Below are 16434 nucleotides of genomic sequence, written 5' to 3'. Positions count from 1 at the left end.
TTTGAATTACAACTGAAGTGACCAAATAACCTTTTTACAATGGGTGTAGAGCCTAACTGGCATGAACATGCAGCGCATGAGTTTCAAGTTTGGGGAAGATCATTTTCAAAATAAAAATATCATTTCATAACAAAAGCATTACATGAATAATCATACTATGAGGTTGGCTGAGTCCTACTGCGTGGGCTTTGTCCTGCAGCAGGCCGGCAGCCTGGGAGAACGAGACACTATCGTTCATCACACCTTGTAACTCTTTTGCAGTAAAATCTCATAACCCAAGGAGTTCTCTGCAGCTACAACAACAACATCTATTTTCTGTGATTTATGTTCTATTTCTGCAGTACAGTTGATAACCATGGCTATGAATGCTAAGAAACCAACCTTGCTGAAACACATCTTATTCCTGTCACTCTCTCTTGGCCTCGTCATACTCACGGGAGCCTATCAGGATCCCTCGAAACTGGACCCATCTTCCTCTACTACTCTCTTCCCTGCCTGTGAAGATTTCTTCAGAGAAAATGACTCAAGTAAAAGTGAAAGTCACCCAGTAAAATATTTCTTGAGAAAAGGTCTGAAAGTTTCAACAAATATCCTGAAGTATCAAAATTCTATTATATTTAATATTAAATATAATCTTTGGGAATGTAGTTAAGTGAAAGTTGTCAAACATATAAATAGTAAGGACACCCCCAATAAAACTACTTTATTAGTACTTTCAAATATTTTTTACTTTAGTACTTTACACCACTGGCTAATGGCCGACATCGGCAACTCTCGTTGGGTTAATGAGGCAACTAGTCACACCTGTGACAGGTCCTTTAAAAGGAGAGGTGGAAGAAGTAGACCATAACTCACAGACAACAGAGACACCCAGTCAATCTCTTGGAAGAGTGCAGAAGGTGAGATTGTGTCATTATTTAATAGACTATCTGCATCTCAAATGGCAACTTCATTTTATGTGACCCTGGTCAAATGTAGTGCACTATATAGGTTGCCATTTTGTGGAGTGACCCCCTGAATTTAAGAGCATAGACTAATAGTTACCTTTGCAGAAAAGAGGTAGTCTATGACTCGCTCTAGGATGCTTCCCCTTCCCTATCTAGTGCACTGTGGGCCTTTGTCAAAGCTGGTTCACTACAACAGGAATGAGGAGCCATTTGGGAAGGATAGATTTTCCTGTGTGCCAGGCTCTTCAACCACTTACAATAGATTAGATACCTGAATTTTGGCGGAAGAATTGTAGCGCCGTGTTGCCAATACTCGGTTCTTGAGGTCCTCAGGACTGGGTTTAGCAATTGTCGCTTAAGTTTTGTACTTAACACAGGGTTTCCTTAACCTCTCCTCTAGTACCCACAGCCATTCCAAATGTTTTAAAATGCTCAACTAATCTCTCTCGTTCTCTCTCTCTCTCAGGAGACTATCACCATGGCAACATTAACCATCATTCTGCTTGTCAGCACAGCTTTTGCTCTGGGAGGTAAGAGTGATGTACCTCACACTTACTCCCAAAATGTTAATAAAAACATTAGTGGGTGTTGATCTGTCCTCTACACACACGTATGTATTAATGTTTCATAACGAGTTGTCCCTTGGCCAGCCATTATCAACTGACACTGGAGAGGGGTTTGTCTTGCTCAAGGGCACATGGACAGATATTTTAACTTGTCATCTCAGGGATTTAAACTAGGAACCTTTTGTGTTACTGGCAAAATTCTCTAATCATCTAGTTCCAGAAATGTATATTGGTGTCTAGATGCTGGACTGCGGTATTCTGATATGAATGGTTTGATCATTCAACTGGCTGTATGATTGGATTGTCTACCAACTATCAGAAAATAACACTGATACAATTTACCCCCACTTTCAGTCTTGGTTTCATCAGCTGTTTTCAAATGACAGAAACTGAATTTTGACTGCACAGGACTTTTAAACAAGTAGCAGAATTTCAATATTTAGCCAGGAAGTACCTAGGTTACATCTGAAATGGAACCCTATTCCGTCTATAAACTACTTCTGACCAGGGCACATATGGGACGCAACAGAAGATTACGGCATGCAGGTGCTGCAATGTTATGTCCACATTACAATGCATGTTACTTGTGTCCAGATGCTACGATACGACCCATGACCCCCTGTGAGCGTGCTAGATATGCTGCGACACATGGCCCAATTGGAGCCTACATCCCCACGTGCGACGCCGCTGGACGATACACCCCTAAGCAATGTTCGGGCTCTACAGGTTAACACGGACGCACAAACATTTAATTCAGTTGAATGTTACACATACAATATTTACCCATTTTATTGTAACATGTCTATTTCTGGTAGGTCACTGTTGGTGTGTGACCACTACTGGACAGAGGATCCAGGGTACGGACACTCCACCAGGCACTGCTATCAACTGCTAGCAACTGTTCCAAGGTGTGTTTGTACATACTCATTCACTAAATGTTACTACTTTGCAGCTGATTCTGGATGTTAATGTTTTTTGTCTAATTTTAGATGAAGGGCATTGGAATGGAGTCGTTGAAAAGATGGACAGTTGTCTTTACTGTACAGGAACTGATTCACATCCCATTTAAATGCATGAAGAAATCCAGAGATTAAACTTGATTTACTTACTTTATTGTTGGTGTGATATGCTGAACAAAATATCTGAACCAGTCCGTTTCTGGGAAATGGAGGAAGGAGTAGGACTATTACCGGCAGTTACAAGAATTGAAGGTAGTCAAATTCCACGTGACCATTTAGTAATTAGGCTTCTCCAAGCTCTGATGCTGGTGATGGTCATTAGTAGTCTACCGCACTTGCTAACTGCCTGGTACTCAGCACTCTATTGTCCCTCTAATCACTCTGTCATCAATGCAAATGTGATTTGAAAATCAAAATCGCTTAATGAGCTCTATAACCTATGCAATTGCGGGAGAACAGCCTGATGGCTTGACTTTAAAAGAGGATCCCATCAGTTTCTACAGGCTAGATCTACTATATTTACAGTACCAGGCAAAGTTTAAACACACCGACTCATTCCAGGGTGTCGGTAAAAATATTTTCTGCAGTGTATAATAGTGATGACATCGAGTATGAAATAACACGTATGTCTTAAACAAATCAAAATATTTTGATATTCTTCAAAGAAGCCACCCTTTCCACACTCTTAGCATTCTGTCACGATGATTTTCAATCCCAATGATGACTAATCAATTGCTTTGACCAATCCGAGGTTTATAAGACAATGGGTTTAATTAGGCAAAGACTCAGATTATGCGAAAGATGAACACATTTTATTCGGAACTTTCTGAAGTCCATTATACAAAGACATCCATTTTGTACTGGCTCCTTACTTACAGTTTAATTGTTCTTGGTATTTTCTTAGGCACATTTTGCTCTCTCCCAGTCCAACCTAGTAGGAGTTGTTTAATGTTACACCTCCATATCTGCAGTGGAAGATGGTGGACCAAGAGCGGTGTTTGTCAAACCAATTGTCATACCTATGATTGGTTTTCTCACAAAAACGTCTCTAGCTTCCGTACAGTTTGACCTACAAATTCGTATGACCACTCTCTGGAAAGGGGAGACCCTCACAAACACGGTAGTATTCTCGTCTGAAGTCAGAACGTCTGTGCCAACTTCTGTTTGTAAAATCCAAAATCTTTGGGCTACAAACTAATGTGACCCCACTTGTCACAATGTTCTCCGTTTTGGCCTATGTTCCCCACAAGTGTCACGGGACTAATCTGAAGGTAACCGGAACTGATTAAAATGATAGATTTTTTTAACCTGGGACCTCTCGCAACCTAAGCCATAATCATACACATATACCAACCATCCGTTTGGTCAAAGAATTTTCACTTTCCACAAAAATGACGGTCAAGATATGAGTCGATGTCTCCATGTTGCTAATGAGCTTCATATAGCATTGGTGGTATACTGGTGAGCATAGGTGCCTTCCAAGCAGTTGACCCAGGTTCGATTCCCGGGCAATGCAGAGCATGCGGAAGTCATTTGTTTTAGAGGCTGGATGTAATTTCAAGTGTATTACATTTGAATCATTATCCTTGTTCGTTGGAAGTCAGAATTGCTCCAACATTCTGCAGGTTATCTAAAATAATGTTGTGCGACGTTGAACCAACAAGTGCATATCAAAATAGATTTGCAGTCCCATCGCCTAAACCGTTCAACCACCTTATCCTGCGCCCAATAGGTGATAGTTGGCGTTCCGACCAGTGATCCAAGATCTGCCTGTCTGGGCTTGTTAAAGGATCCGCAAAAGGGCTCATCCGGGATTTTAACCCGGGACCTCTCGCACCCTAAGCGAGAATCATACCCCTAGACCAACGAGCTTTATTCCAATTGTTTTTTTTTGCTTTCATTAGTTTTGTGCATTTGCATTTGCAATATGATTCAACAGTGAAAAAACATCCCCAAATGGACATGATGAAATCAACACAACGAGCGATGGAGAGGAACCACTATCACTGCCCGGCCATCCCGAGTTCATAAGGCCAGTTAATTTTGCATTTCTACAGAATTTTTGAGCATGTCAAATTCGTTAATGTAAATGCACATTGAAACATATTGCAATTGCACAGCCGTGCACCTGGTGATTGGAACGGGTTACCAGGAGCACATTTTTCAAATGGTTTTTAATGCCATTACGGGGTAGCAAGGGGTCCACGGTTGGGTGGGGAGCGCACCCCCCCCCCCCCCACCCGTGCCCATCAAATAGGGGGCGCCCCTTGTCATTTTGGACGTTTAAAAAAACAACAGTTAAACAACACTCCCACTTCTCCCTCATCATACATGACAAATATACCATCTAGGTTGATTCATGGCTATATATCATTTTGGCAGTACAAATGCCTATTGGACATGGTTCACTGACCTTTGGGTTTGTAAACTGACTTCCATTGATCGTACATGGCAAATGGACATAACATCCTGATTTGGCACTTTCAAATCTTTCATATTGCATTTGGACATTTCTTATGGCATTTGGCAACAACAAAAAAAAAAGTGACTTTTGACTTCCGATGAAATCATATTGCAAATGGACAAAACATATGCCTTATGGTCAAGTAAAAAAATTATGATAATCAAATGTGACAAAAGTATGTTCATACCATTTTATGAAATTCTTTCATTTTTTTGTCAATTACACATGCATAAGAACTGTAATTGACAAAAAAATGAAAGAATTTCGTAAAATGGTCCAGAAAGCACTTTTTTTAACTTCTTAGAGCTACCTCTTAGAGCTACTTTTTTAAATTTCCGCCTGAAGACATACCCAAATCTAACTGCCTGTCGCTCAGGCACAGAACCAAGGATATGCATATGCTTGGTACCATTTGAAAGAAAACACTGAGGTTTGTGTAAATGTGAATTGAATGTAGGAGAATATAACACAATAGATCTGGTTTAGATAATACAATGAAAAAAACAATGTGTTTTTTCTTTTTATTGTTGTATCTTTAAAATGAACAAGATAAAACAAACATTCAGATAGGATGATGGGGACAATTTCAGTGAAAAACACAAGGGCAACAGTACTTGTCATTCTGAATCTTTGCACAACTTCCAAAATGAGTGTGCTACATTACATTTATCATGAAGTCACCCAGGTGTCCCGCACAAGTAGCCCAAATGTACCCAAGTGGCCAAATTGGTGAAGTTATACATTTTGAATGTAATAACTATATACAAAATACCAAAATGGTATTCTAACACACCCCCCCCCAAAAAAATTTGAGAATAAACATGAAAGATGCCATAGCAGTCTCTTTCTGCTGTAAAGCAGAGGGTCACCAAGCATGTGGTGCAGGTGATGGGCGACTTCATTTTGCAAAGAGCACAGCATCGCCTCCATGCTGTGCCCTTTTGGCCCTGAGGCACATCCATGCATGCAGAAATAAAATTGGGCAGATGAACACTTGTGGCAGGAGCTGGATGAACCAGCTTCAGTGGGGGATGGACACCTTGGCACTGGGGGCTCCCATTCGGAGTCAGTGTCATTGTGAAAGAAAATGTTCCGTTAGAATAGTTTCACATATGAGCCCTGTATCAACAGGTATAATAAACAGATATATATATATATATGAGAGAGTACAGGGAACATAAGGTTGAATATATTATTATAGACCTGCAAGATCTACTGTCTCATTTATATTATATTATGACAGACCAGCTAGATCTACTGTCTTTATTATATTACAACAGACCAGCTGTATCTACTGTCTCCATTTCACTTTGGCCATTGTTGTGGGCCTACCCTCCCCTCAACAGCCTCAAATAGCCTATTTCATTTCACAAATAATATTTTATATTGTTAATTTCAAACAACGGCATTAGCATGAGAAGAACTTACCAGTCCAAAACGATGTCCTCTCCTTTCAAAAAATATTCCTCCACACTTGCAAACATGTTCAAATTACCTGAGCTAATGAAATTAAACAACCACGAAGGGACTCAAACTCTCAGTCTTCTGATTCAAAGTCAGACATCTTATCCATTAGGCCACAAAGTCTACTTGACACATCCCTGATTTTTACAAGTACGAAAGACAAAAGTACAAAGACACAATAATTCTCAGGCCTTGCAGTCTTTGATTATTAATGTTGAATAACAATGTCCTAGCTTTTCAAAGCAACAAGTACAATGCCTTATTTCGGGAAATTGCAAACATGTCCATATTAGCTGATTTAATGAAATTAAACAACCACGAAAATAACTCAAAACCTAAATTTTCTTGTTCGAAGTCAGAAGCCTTATCCACCAGGAAACACCTTCTACTCCATATACTCCTAAATTACATGAAACAGACGTTGCTTAGCAACAACAGACATCAAAGTTGTGAACTTGTCCGAAAGCTAATGATATTTAACAAGTACGAAGAGACCATTTCCCTCAATCTTGCGATGCAGAATCATACACAATATTTCTCAGGCCTTGCAGTCTTAGATTATTAAAGTTGAACAACATTGTCCAAGCAACAAGACCAATGCATTAGTTAGGGAAATTGCAAACATGTTCAAATTAGCTGAGCTAATGAAATTAAACAACCACGAAGGGACTCGAACCCTAAATCTTTTGTTTCAAAGTCAGACGCCTTATCCATTAACGCGTGATACATTCGGACAGGAACTTATCCGAATGAGGAAAGCTAGTGATATTTTACAAGTACGAAAAGACTGTCCTTCAATCTTGTGATGCAGAATCAGATACAATATTTCTCAGGCCTTGCAGTCTTAGATTAAAGTTGAACAGCAATGTCTAAGCTTTTCAAAGCAACAAGACCAATGCCTTATTTAGGGAAATTGCAAACAATTAATTAAAAATTAAACGACCCTATTTGACATCATACAGACTTTGCTATGCAACAGTAGACATCAAAGTTGTGAACCTGTCCGAATCAGGAAAGCTAGTGATATTTAACAAGTAAGAAGATACCTTTTCCCTCAATCTTGCGATGCAGAATCAGACACAATAATTCTCAGGCCTTGCAATATTAGATTATTAAAGATGAATAACAACAAGACCAAGACCAATTTTATTTTTTTATTTTTTTTATTTCACCTTTATTTAACCAGGTAGGCTAGTTGAGAACAACTTCTAATTTGCAACTGCGACCTGGCCAAGATAAAGCATAGCAGTGTGAACAGACAACACAGAGTTACACATGGAGTAAACAATTAAGTCAATAACACAGTAGAAAAAAAAGAGTCTATATACATTGTGTGCAAAAGGCATGAGGAGGTAGGCAAATAATTAACATTTTGCAGATTAACACTGGAGTGATAAATGAACAGATGGTCATGTACAGGTAGAGATATTGGTGTGCAAAAGAGCAGAAAAGTAAATAAATAAAAACAGTATGGGGATGAGGTAGGTAAAAATGGGTGGGCTATTTACCGATAGACTATGTACAGCTGCAGCGATCGGTTAGCTGCTCAGATAGCAGATGTTTGAAGTTGGTGAGGGAGATAAGTCTCCAACTTCAGCGATTTTTGCAAATCGTTCCAGTCACACGCAGCAGAGAACTGGAACGAAAGGCGGCCAAATGAGGTGTTGGCTTTAGGGATGATCAGTGAGATACACCTGCTGGAGCGCGTGCTACGGGTGGGTGTTGCCATCGTGACCAGTGAACTGAGATAAGGCGGAGCTTTACCTAGCATGGACTTGTAGATGACCTGGAGCCAGTGGGTCTGGCGACGAATATGTAGCGAGGGCCAGCCGACTAGAGCATACAGGTCGCAGCGGTGAATGGTATGAGATGCTTTAGTGACAAAACGGATGGCACTGTGATAAACTGCATCCAGTTTGCTGAGTAGAGTGTTGGAAGCTATTTTGTAGATGACATCGCCGAAGTCAAGGATCGGTAGGATAGTCAGTTTTACTAGGGTAAGTTTGGCGGCGTGAGTGAAGGAGGCTTTGTTGCAGAATAGAAAGCCGACTATATATTTGATTTTCGATTGGAGATGTTTGATATGAGTCTGGAAGGAGAGTTTACAGTCTAGCCAGACACCTAGGTACTTATAGATGTCCACATATTCAAGGTCGGAACCATCCAGGGTGGTGATGCTAGTCAGGCGTACGGGTGCAGGCAGCGAACGGTTGAAAAGCATGCATTTGGTTTTACTAGCGTTTAAGAGCAGTTGGAGGCCATGGAAGGAGTGTTGTATGGCATTGAAGCTCGTTTGGAGGTTAGATAGCACAGTGTCCAAGGACGGGCCGGAAGTATATAGAATGGTGTCGTCTGCGTAGAGGTGGATCAGGGAATCGCCCGCAGCAAGAGCAACATCATTGATATCTACAGAGAAAAGAGTCGGCCCGAGAATTGAACCCTGTGGCACCCCCATAGAGACTGCCAGAGGACTGGACAGCATGCCCTCCGATTTGACACACTGAACTCTGTCTGCAAAGTAGTTGGTGAACCAGGCATGGCAGTCATCAGAAAAACCGAGGCTACTGAGTCTGCCGATACGAATATGGTGATGGACAGAGTCGAAAGCCTTGGCAAGGTCGATGAAGACGGCTGCACAGTACTGTCTTTTATCGCTGGCGGTTATGATATCGTTTAGTGCCTTGAGCGTGGCTGAGGTGCACCCGTGATCGGCTCAGAAACCAGATTGCACAGCGGAGAAGGGGATTCGAGATGGTTCGAGATGGTCAGTGACCTGTTTGTTGACTTGGCTTTCGAAGACCTTAGATAGGCAGGGCAGGATGGATATAGGTCTGTAACAGTTTGGGTCCAGGGTGTCTCCCCCTTTGAAGAGGGGGATGACTGCGGCAGCTTTCCAATCCTTGGGGATCTCAGACGATATGAAAGAGAGGTTGAACAGGCTGGTAATAGGGGTTGCGACAATGGCGGCGGATAGTTTCAGAAATAGAGGGTCCAGATTGTCAAGCCCAGCTGATTTGTACGGGTCCAGGTTTTGCAGCTCTTTCAGAACATCTGCGATCTGGATTTGGGTAAAGGAGAACCTGGAGAGGCTTGGGCGAGTAGCTGCGGGGGGCGGAGGGGCGGAGCTGTTGCCTTAGGGAAATTGCAAACATGTTCAAATAAGCTGAGCTAATGAAATTAAACGACAACAAAGGGACCTGAACCCTCAATCTTCTGAATCAACGTCAGACTCCTTATCCATTAGGCCACACAGTCTACTTGATACATCCCTATTTGACATCATACAGACTTTGCTATGCAACATCAAAATTGTGAACCTGTCCGAATGAGGAAAGCTAGTGATATTTAACAAGTTAAGCGACCACAAAGGGACTCAAACCATCAATCTTCTGATTAGAAGTCAGACGCCTTATCCATTAGGCCACGCAGTTTATGCCATACAATCCTATATGACATCAAACATATGTTGCTTAGAAACAACAGAAATCAAAGTTGGGAACCTGTCCGAATGAGGAACGCCAGTGATATTTTACAAGTACGAAAATACTCTATCCCTCAATCTTGCGATGCAGAATCAGACGCAAAATTTCTCAGGCCTTGCAGTCTTAAGATTATTAAAGTTGAACAACAATGTCCAATGGATTTCTAGTCCATCGCCTTAACCACTCGGACACGACAACTGTGACAGAGGAAAACAGGCTTGTTAGAAGTGAATGGGCCGGCAGGCAGTTTACAGCAAAATATAATTTAATAACTGAAAGATAATGTAGTATTTCATTATAATGCAATAACAGGAAATTTTCCACTCATTCATTTGTTATTAAGTACAGCTGTTTCCTTATTTCCCTTGATCTTTGCTCAGCTACAGAAGGTTTGCATTTGAGAGTGTTTATTATAAATTGATATTTCATCCTCTTATTAATACTGCCAAGCAGCATGAAATCTGCTTGAGAGGTGCTAAATATCTGTCAGTAGTGGGATTTGAACCCAAGCCTCCATTGGAGACTGTAACCTGAACGCAGCGCCTTAGACCGCTCAGCCATCCTGATTACAGCACAGGGTTAAAGAGCATGAGGTAAAAGTAGAAATAGGCACAGCATTCTAAAATCACCACAGAGACCAGTAAATTTATGCACGATACTGACTTGCACTTTCAATAGTCATTGATTTAACCTCAATATGGCCTTCAATGGGAAAGGAGTAGTAAATCTTCATTGAATGAGAGCTAAACTGGCCTCACAATATGGCCATTCTGATATAAATGATAAAATTCCTCAGATAAGACCGAAAAAGTGTCTGGAAATATCAGCAACCATCAGGGTAAGAGTGACAACAGGTCCACATGGTGGAAATCTTAACAAATGGCTTAATGGGTATTGTCAACGCAATCATGTTATTATTTATTTTTAGGGTTTAACAAGGCAGCTCACCTGTGACCTGTGGCTTGACAATAGATGCGGCGACTTCAATTACCCTGCAGACGATATTTTTGTTCTTCCCGCCAATACAATCCACTGACAACGACCGACGAGTTGTGCGTACCGAGATGCTTTTTGTTATTTGCCTGTTTGTGGCCCGCATGTGAAATTGGGCGATTCTTGCAATTCTCTTTCAGCCTCTCATCAACTAGCTGTTTTTCCAGAATATTAAAAATACGATAGTTATTCACTACTCATATCAACTAGTTGTCATTTACATTACCTTAAAACACATTATTCCAATATTTCTGAGCTCTGAATTGACACAATGAACACTTTTGCAAAGATATTCGGTTAAAAATAAGAGTATGAATGACAATAAACGTATGACTTGGATTGTATGCATAATAGTGTAGTAAACAATATCTCTCAGCGTGGGAACTTTTGGTGTTGGAAAGTGTCCGTTATAAGTCTCCATGGCACGTATCACTTCGTTGTCTTGTTGGTAATAGTAAAAATGCATGACAGTCCGCATTGTAATGGTCTAACAGGTGTTTTTCATTTTGTTTCTCACATTAAACAGACATTTGAGAACGGAATTGCTTACAGTTGTACCTACGACCTCAACACCCAATCTACTCACGCGCAAATACTCACATTCAGACTCATACATACAGCTGTCCTTCTCTCCCCTTACCTTCTTTGGTCTCTATTTTTTACATTTGTCAGAGGAAATGACAATTTTCATGGTATTGCTTTGTGCACTGACTTTACTGAACTCTGGAGAACACAAACATTGCCGCTGGGTGAGGACATCTGACAATGTGCTCTCCCGTCCATTAGACATTTTGTCTGCAGGAACTCGCTCTTTTTCACTCGGTCCACTCGTCCAAGTACCGATGTATTTGTGGCATGATGTGAACAGTACGAATTTGTGTCACTACCAAGGTCTAATGGTTTTAAATGACTGTTTTGTATTGTCTGGAAACTCACTTGTAGAATTCGCTTGCGGTAGGTCTCTTAAAAAAGAGAAGTCGTGCAAGGTTATTAAACCGAGGTGCCTAGTTATTCTTCTTTTGTTGATATCAGGTAACGTGCAACCTAACCCTGGCCCTGATATACAATGTCTCCAAACCCCCTATGATTTTAAATCAAGATCTGGTTTTGGTATTTTTCATTTAAATGTACGCAGCCTGTTGTAAAACATTGAAGGGGTTAGGATTTGGGCTAAATCAACTGATGCTGATGTAATTGTGCTTTCTGAAACCTGGCTCAGCAAGTCTGTTTTTGATAAATGTATAAGTGGTTACAATGTTTATTGCACTGATCAGGTTAAGAAATGTGGGGGTGTGGCTATATGTGGGGGTGTGGCTATAATGTGGGGGTGTGGCTATATATGTAAAAACCACATTCCCTGTAAGTGTGGCAAAGTCTGAAACTATATGTTAACAGTTGGAATTTCTTGCTTTGAATATTGAGGTTTCAAAGGGTCTCTCTATAACTGTGATTGGCTGTTATAGACCCCCCTGTGCTCTTGGTGATGCATTTTCTTCTTTGACTCACCTTATGTTTAAACTTCTTTTCAGTGAAATTATCTTGATTGGTGATCTCAACTGGTGTTTGTTAAAGCCTGTGTCTGATGTTTTAAAAATTAATCTTACCCAATCGATTAACTCACCCACTCGCCCAAATCTTAAATACCCAGATCAATCTACCCTTATTGATTTGATATTGACAAATGTTCCACATAAATATTCTGCGGTTGGTGTTTTTTGTAATGATGTAAGTGACCATTGTGCTGTTGTTGCTGTTAGAAATACTAAGGTTCCAAAAACAAACCCACGTTTTATTCGTAAGAGACATTTGAAGTGTTTTAATGAGCAGGCTTTCTGTCATGATTTGTTTTATTTTGACTGGAGCAGATTGAGTTTATCCCTGATGTGGAAACTGCTGGGAAATTCTTTCATGATGGTTTTTTCCAAATAGTAAACAAACATGCCCCATTCCGCAGGTTCAGGGTTAAAGGGCGGGTTAATCCATGGTTTTCTTCTGAGCTGTCTTGTATTATTCACAACCGTAATCTAGCCTGGGCTAAAGCAAGGAAATCATGTTCTGATGCTGATTGGCTTATTTTTAGGCAGTTATGAAACAAGTGTTCTTTTCTTCTCAGGAAGGCCAAATTTGAATATTTTATGTCTGTTACCACTGATAACCTGAATGACCCTGTCACGTCCTGACATTAGTTCCTTTTTTTATGTCTCTATTTTAGTTTGGTCAGGGCATGAGTTGGGGTGGGCATTCTATGTTTTGTTCTGTGTGTTAGATTTCTATGTGTTTGGCCTGGTATGGTTCCCAATCAGAGGCAGCTGTCAATTGTTGTCTCTGATTGAGAACCACACTTAGGCAGCCTGTTTTCCCACTATGGGTTGTGGGTAGTTGTTTTCTGTTTTGTGTGTATTGCACCTTGCAGAACTGTTCGTTTGTCGTCGTATTGTTGTTTTTGTTCAAGTATTCGTATTTATTAAAAGTATTATGAATACTTACCACGCTGCACCTTGGTCCTCTTCTCCTTCTCCCGACGACAATCGTTACAGAACCTAGAATGTTTTGGAAGGCTATTAAGTCTATGTCTGGTAACAGTAATGTTAATTAATTACCGTCAAGTTTTTTGAAGGAATCTGTTGCTGTATATGACAAAACTAAATTGTTTCAATGACTTACTTTGTATCATCTGGTAGGCTGTTTGATTCAGTGTCCTCTGTCTCTGTACAACCCTGTGTGGAAGAACCAGTGAGAGCGGGTCAAACTTTTAGCTTTTTGCCATTCTCAGTGCAGGTGGTACTTTAAGCCCTGAAATCCTTAAATCAGAGAAAGCCTGCAGGTCCTGATCTTTTGGATCCCTTCTTTATAAATCTGGCAGCTGATTCCATAGCTGAACCACTTACTGTACATATCTGTTCAATCTAACCCTGGAATGTAATGAAATTCCAAAGATCTGGAAATCAGCATTTGTCCTACCACTTTTAAAAGGGAGATATCCAACTCTTTTAAATAATTATAGGCCAATCTCAAAGCTGTCACCCCTGGTGAAAATACTTGAAACCCTTGTGAGTGAACAGCTAAATTAGTTTTTATTTACTAACTCTATTGTATTAATGTACCAATCGGGCTTCAGGAAGAAGCATAGCACAATTACAGCAGCCATGAAGGTTGTAAATTATACCACTGAAGCCCTTGACAAAAAACAGCACTGTGTCTGTCTCACTTTTTATTGTTCTCTCTAAGGCTTTTGATACAGTTAATCATGCTATACTAAGGCAGAGATTGTCGAGTGTAGGTCTTTCAGAGCATGCAGTTGCATGGTTTGCTAACTATCTGTCTGATAGAACTCAGTGCTCTCAATTTGATGGGCTTATGTCTGTTAAATTGTCTGTCTTTAATGGTGTGCCCCAAGGCTCTTTTCCTGGTCCTCTCTTATTCTCTATTTATATAAATGATTTAGACAAAAATTTCCAAAATGCACAACTTCATTTTTATGCTGATGATACTGTTATTTACTGTTGTGCCTCATCTCTTACAAAAGCTTCCCAGAACTTGCAAACTGCTTTTTATACTGTTCAACATACCTTGTGTCAATTGAAGCTTATCCTCAATACTGACTAAACTAATGGTGTTTTCTAAAGCAAGAAATAGGCCTCTGAACCTTTCAACTATTACTACCTGTCAGGGCAAGGAGATTGAGGTTGTAACCTCATACAAATAACTTGGAATTTTAATTGATGATGGCCTCTCTTTTAAATTGAGAATATTCAACAACTTACAAAAAAATTGAAGCTGAAATTGGGATTTTATTTTAGGAATAAGGCCTGTTTTTCTGTTGAAGCCAGAAGGAGGCTAGTAATCAGCTACATTTATGCCTCTACTAGACTATGGGGATATTTTATATATGAATGCTTCCCCTCAGTGTTTGAGATCAATTGACACCCTTTACCATGGCACTGTGAGATTTATTTTAAACTGCAAAACCCTTACCCACCACTGCACTTTGTATAACAGGGTTGGCTGGCCTTCTCTAGTCACTCGTAGGCTCAATCACTGGTATACTTTTATTTACATAGCCATTTTGGATTTACTACCTTTTTATTTGGGCATTTTTATTGTTCAGAAATGTGGTGGGTACTCTCTTCGTTCGCTGGACTTTATCCTGCTAACTGTTCCAAATGTCCAAACGGAATTTGGTAAAATGGCTTTTATGTCCTCTGTGTCATCGTCTTGGAACGCCTTACAAAATACATTTAAACTGTAAGAACTTATCCCGATTGGTATTTTTAAATCATTGATGAATGATCTTGAGACTGATTCCCCGACCTGTCAATGTTTTTAATTTGCTGTTTTTGATTTTGTTATACTCTTGTGAATTCTATTATTTTTACTAGATTACTTGTAGTTTTTCATATTGTTTGTCTGTAATTTTTGTAATGACTTGGTTGCTGCCTATCTTGGCCAGGACGCTCTTGAAAAAAATATTTTAAATCTCAATGAGCCCTTCCTAGTTAAATAAAATAATGCACAGACACACTAAAGCTGTACAGTGTAGTTTGAGTAGTCAGTTTCAATTATTTGCAGATGTAGTCTCTATTATTTACAAATTGAAAGATGTAACATTTTAAATGAATGTGGCAGAACAGTTTAGCATAGAGTTCAGTCTTTTTTCCTCCTTGGCCTCGTTTTTCATTACATGGGATTTCCCCAGTGCCAACTTCACATGAGATGGCCGCTGTCTACTGTCATGTGGTGCTGGATGACAGATATCGCTTTGCCAATATCGCTGCTGTCCATAGTCCTGAAATACACAATCTCGGCTATTTGCATATGTACGACCTTCCAAACTTGACCCCACACACAAACACACACATTAATGCTAATCTCTCACACACTTTTGAACATTGCACAACCTGCAACAAGACACTGAAAGAGCATTTTATTCCAAGTGTGTTTGTGTTTGAATAAAGACCCGAAGAAGGAAATCAATGTGTGGATGTTGATTGGACAATGTATATGTGCTTTGAAGAAGCCAGTTTTTTTTACATTCCTTGTAGCGTGTATTTTACTGGAGTATGATCAGATTGCTTTGTTTAAACCAGAATGAAGATTTGGTCTGAGAAACTATGCCGATTATAGCATGATTGCTATTTTTTATACTTTTTAAATAAGGCAATGTTTATATGACCCCCTTTCAAATAGTCGCTCATTAATCACTTTCTTGCAGATATACAGTGCCTTCAGAAAGCATATCCCTTAACCCTCCCGTTGTCCTCCTATTATGCCTACCACACAGTGTCCCCCCGGGTCACCCTGTCCCGTCTTGGCTAAAGGCCCAGTGGGCACAAGTGTGACAGTATGCGTGTGAACAGCCTTTGCAGATGTATTTCTTACACCTGCAGCACGCGGTGTGGGTCTTGGCGTCCTTCTTGGGTGGGCAGAGCTGACACCTCTTCCTCTTACTCGCCACCGGCGGGGTGGCTGGAGCGGCGGCGGCCGGGCCAGCGGCTTGCTCCCGGGCTGGCGGACAAGCCTCGGCGGTGGCACTCTGTAGGACTTCGACAAGTGCGGACG

General features: G+C 40.4%; 1 protein-coding gene across 2 annotated transcripts; it reads left to right on the top strand.

Moving 5' to 3' along the window:
• The first annotated feature begins 834 nt into the window (after window positions 1–834).
• Window positions 835–13361, top strand: LOC110490842 (equistatin-like). 2 transcript variants are annotated; one of them, XM_090200026.1, is made up of 5 exons: window positions 835–899; window positions 1414–1477; window positions 2108–2239; window positions 2329–2421; window positions 11402–13361. In XM_090200026.1, exons 2-4 carry the CDS (start codon window positions 1426–1428, stop codon window positions 2406–2408), a joined length of 264 nt encoding a protein of 87 aa, XP_090056152.1. In that variant the 5' UTR covers window positions 835–899; window positions 1414–1425; the 3' UTR covers window positions 2409–2421; window positions 11402–13361. The 2 variants fall into 2 exon arrangements, with proteins under 2 accessions (XP_090056152.1, XP_021419956.2); XM_021564281.3 differs by lacking the exon at window positions 11402–13361 and adding an exon at window positions 2503–2621.
• The last annotated feature ends 3073 nt before the right edge of the window (window positions 13362–16434 follow it).

Source organism: Oncorhynchus mykiss, chromosome 15 (assembly GCF_057628025.1).
Source record: "Oncorhynchus mykiss isolate SJ-2025 chromosome 15, ASM5762802v1, whole genome shotgun sequence".
Classification (NCBI taxonomy): Eukaryota; Metazoa; Chordata; class Actinopteri; order Salmoniformes; family Salmonidae; genus Oncorhynchus; species Oncorhynchus mykiss.
This window is presented reverse-complemented; position numbering and strand designations above follow the sequence as displayed.

Coding starts and splice junctions, on each gene's coding strand:
- LOC110490842 (XM_090200026.1), top strand. CDS start 1,426: ATGGCAACATTAACCATCATTCTGCTTGTCAGCACAGCTTTTGCTCTG. Junction 1,478..2,107: donor CACAGCTTTTGCTCTGGGAG/GTAAGAGTGATG, acceptor ACTTGTGTCCAG/ATGCTACGATACGACCCATG. Junction 2,240..2,328: donor GCAATGTTCGGGCTCTACAG/GTTAACACGGAC, acceptor TATTTCTGGTAG/GTCACTGTTGGTGTGTGACC.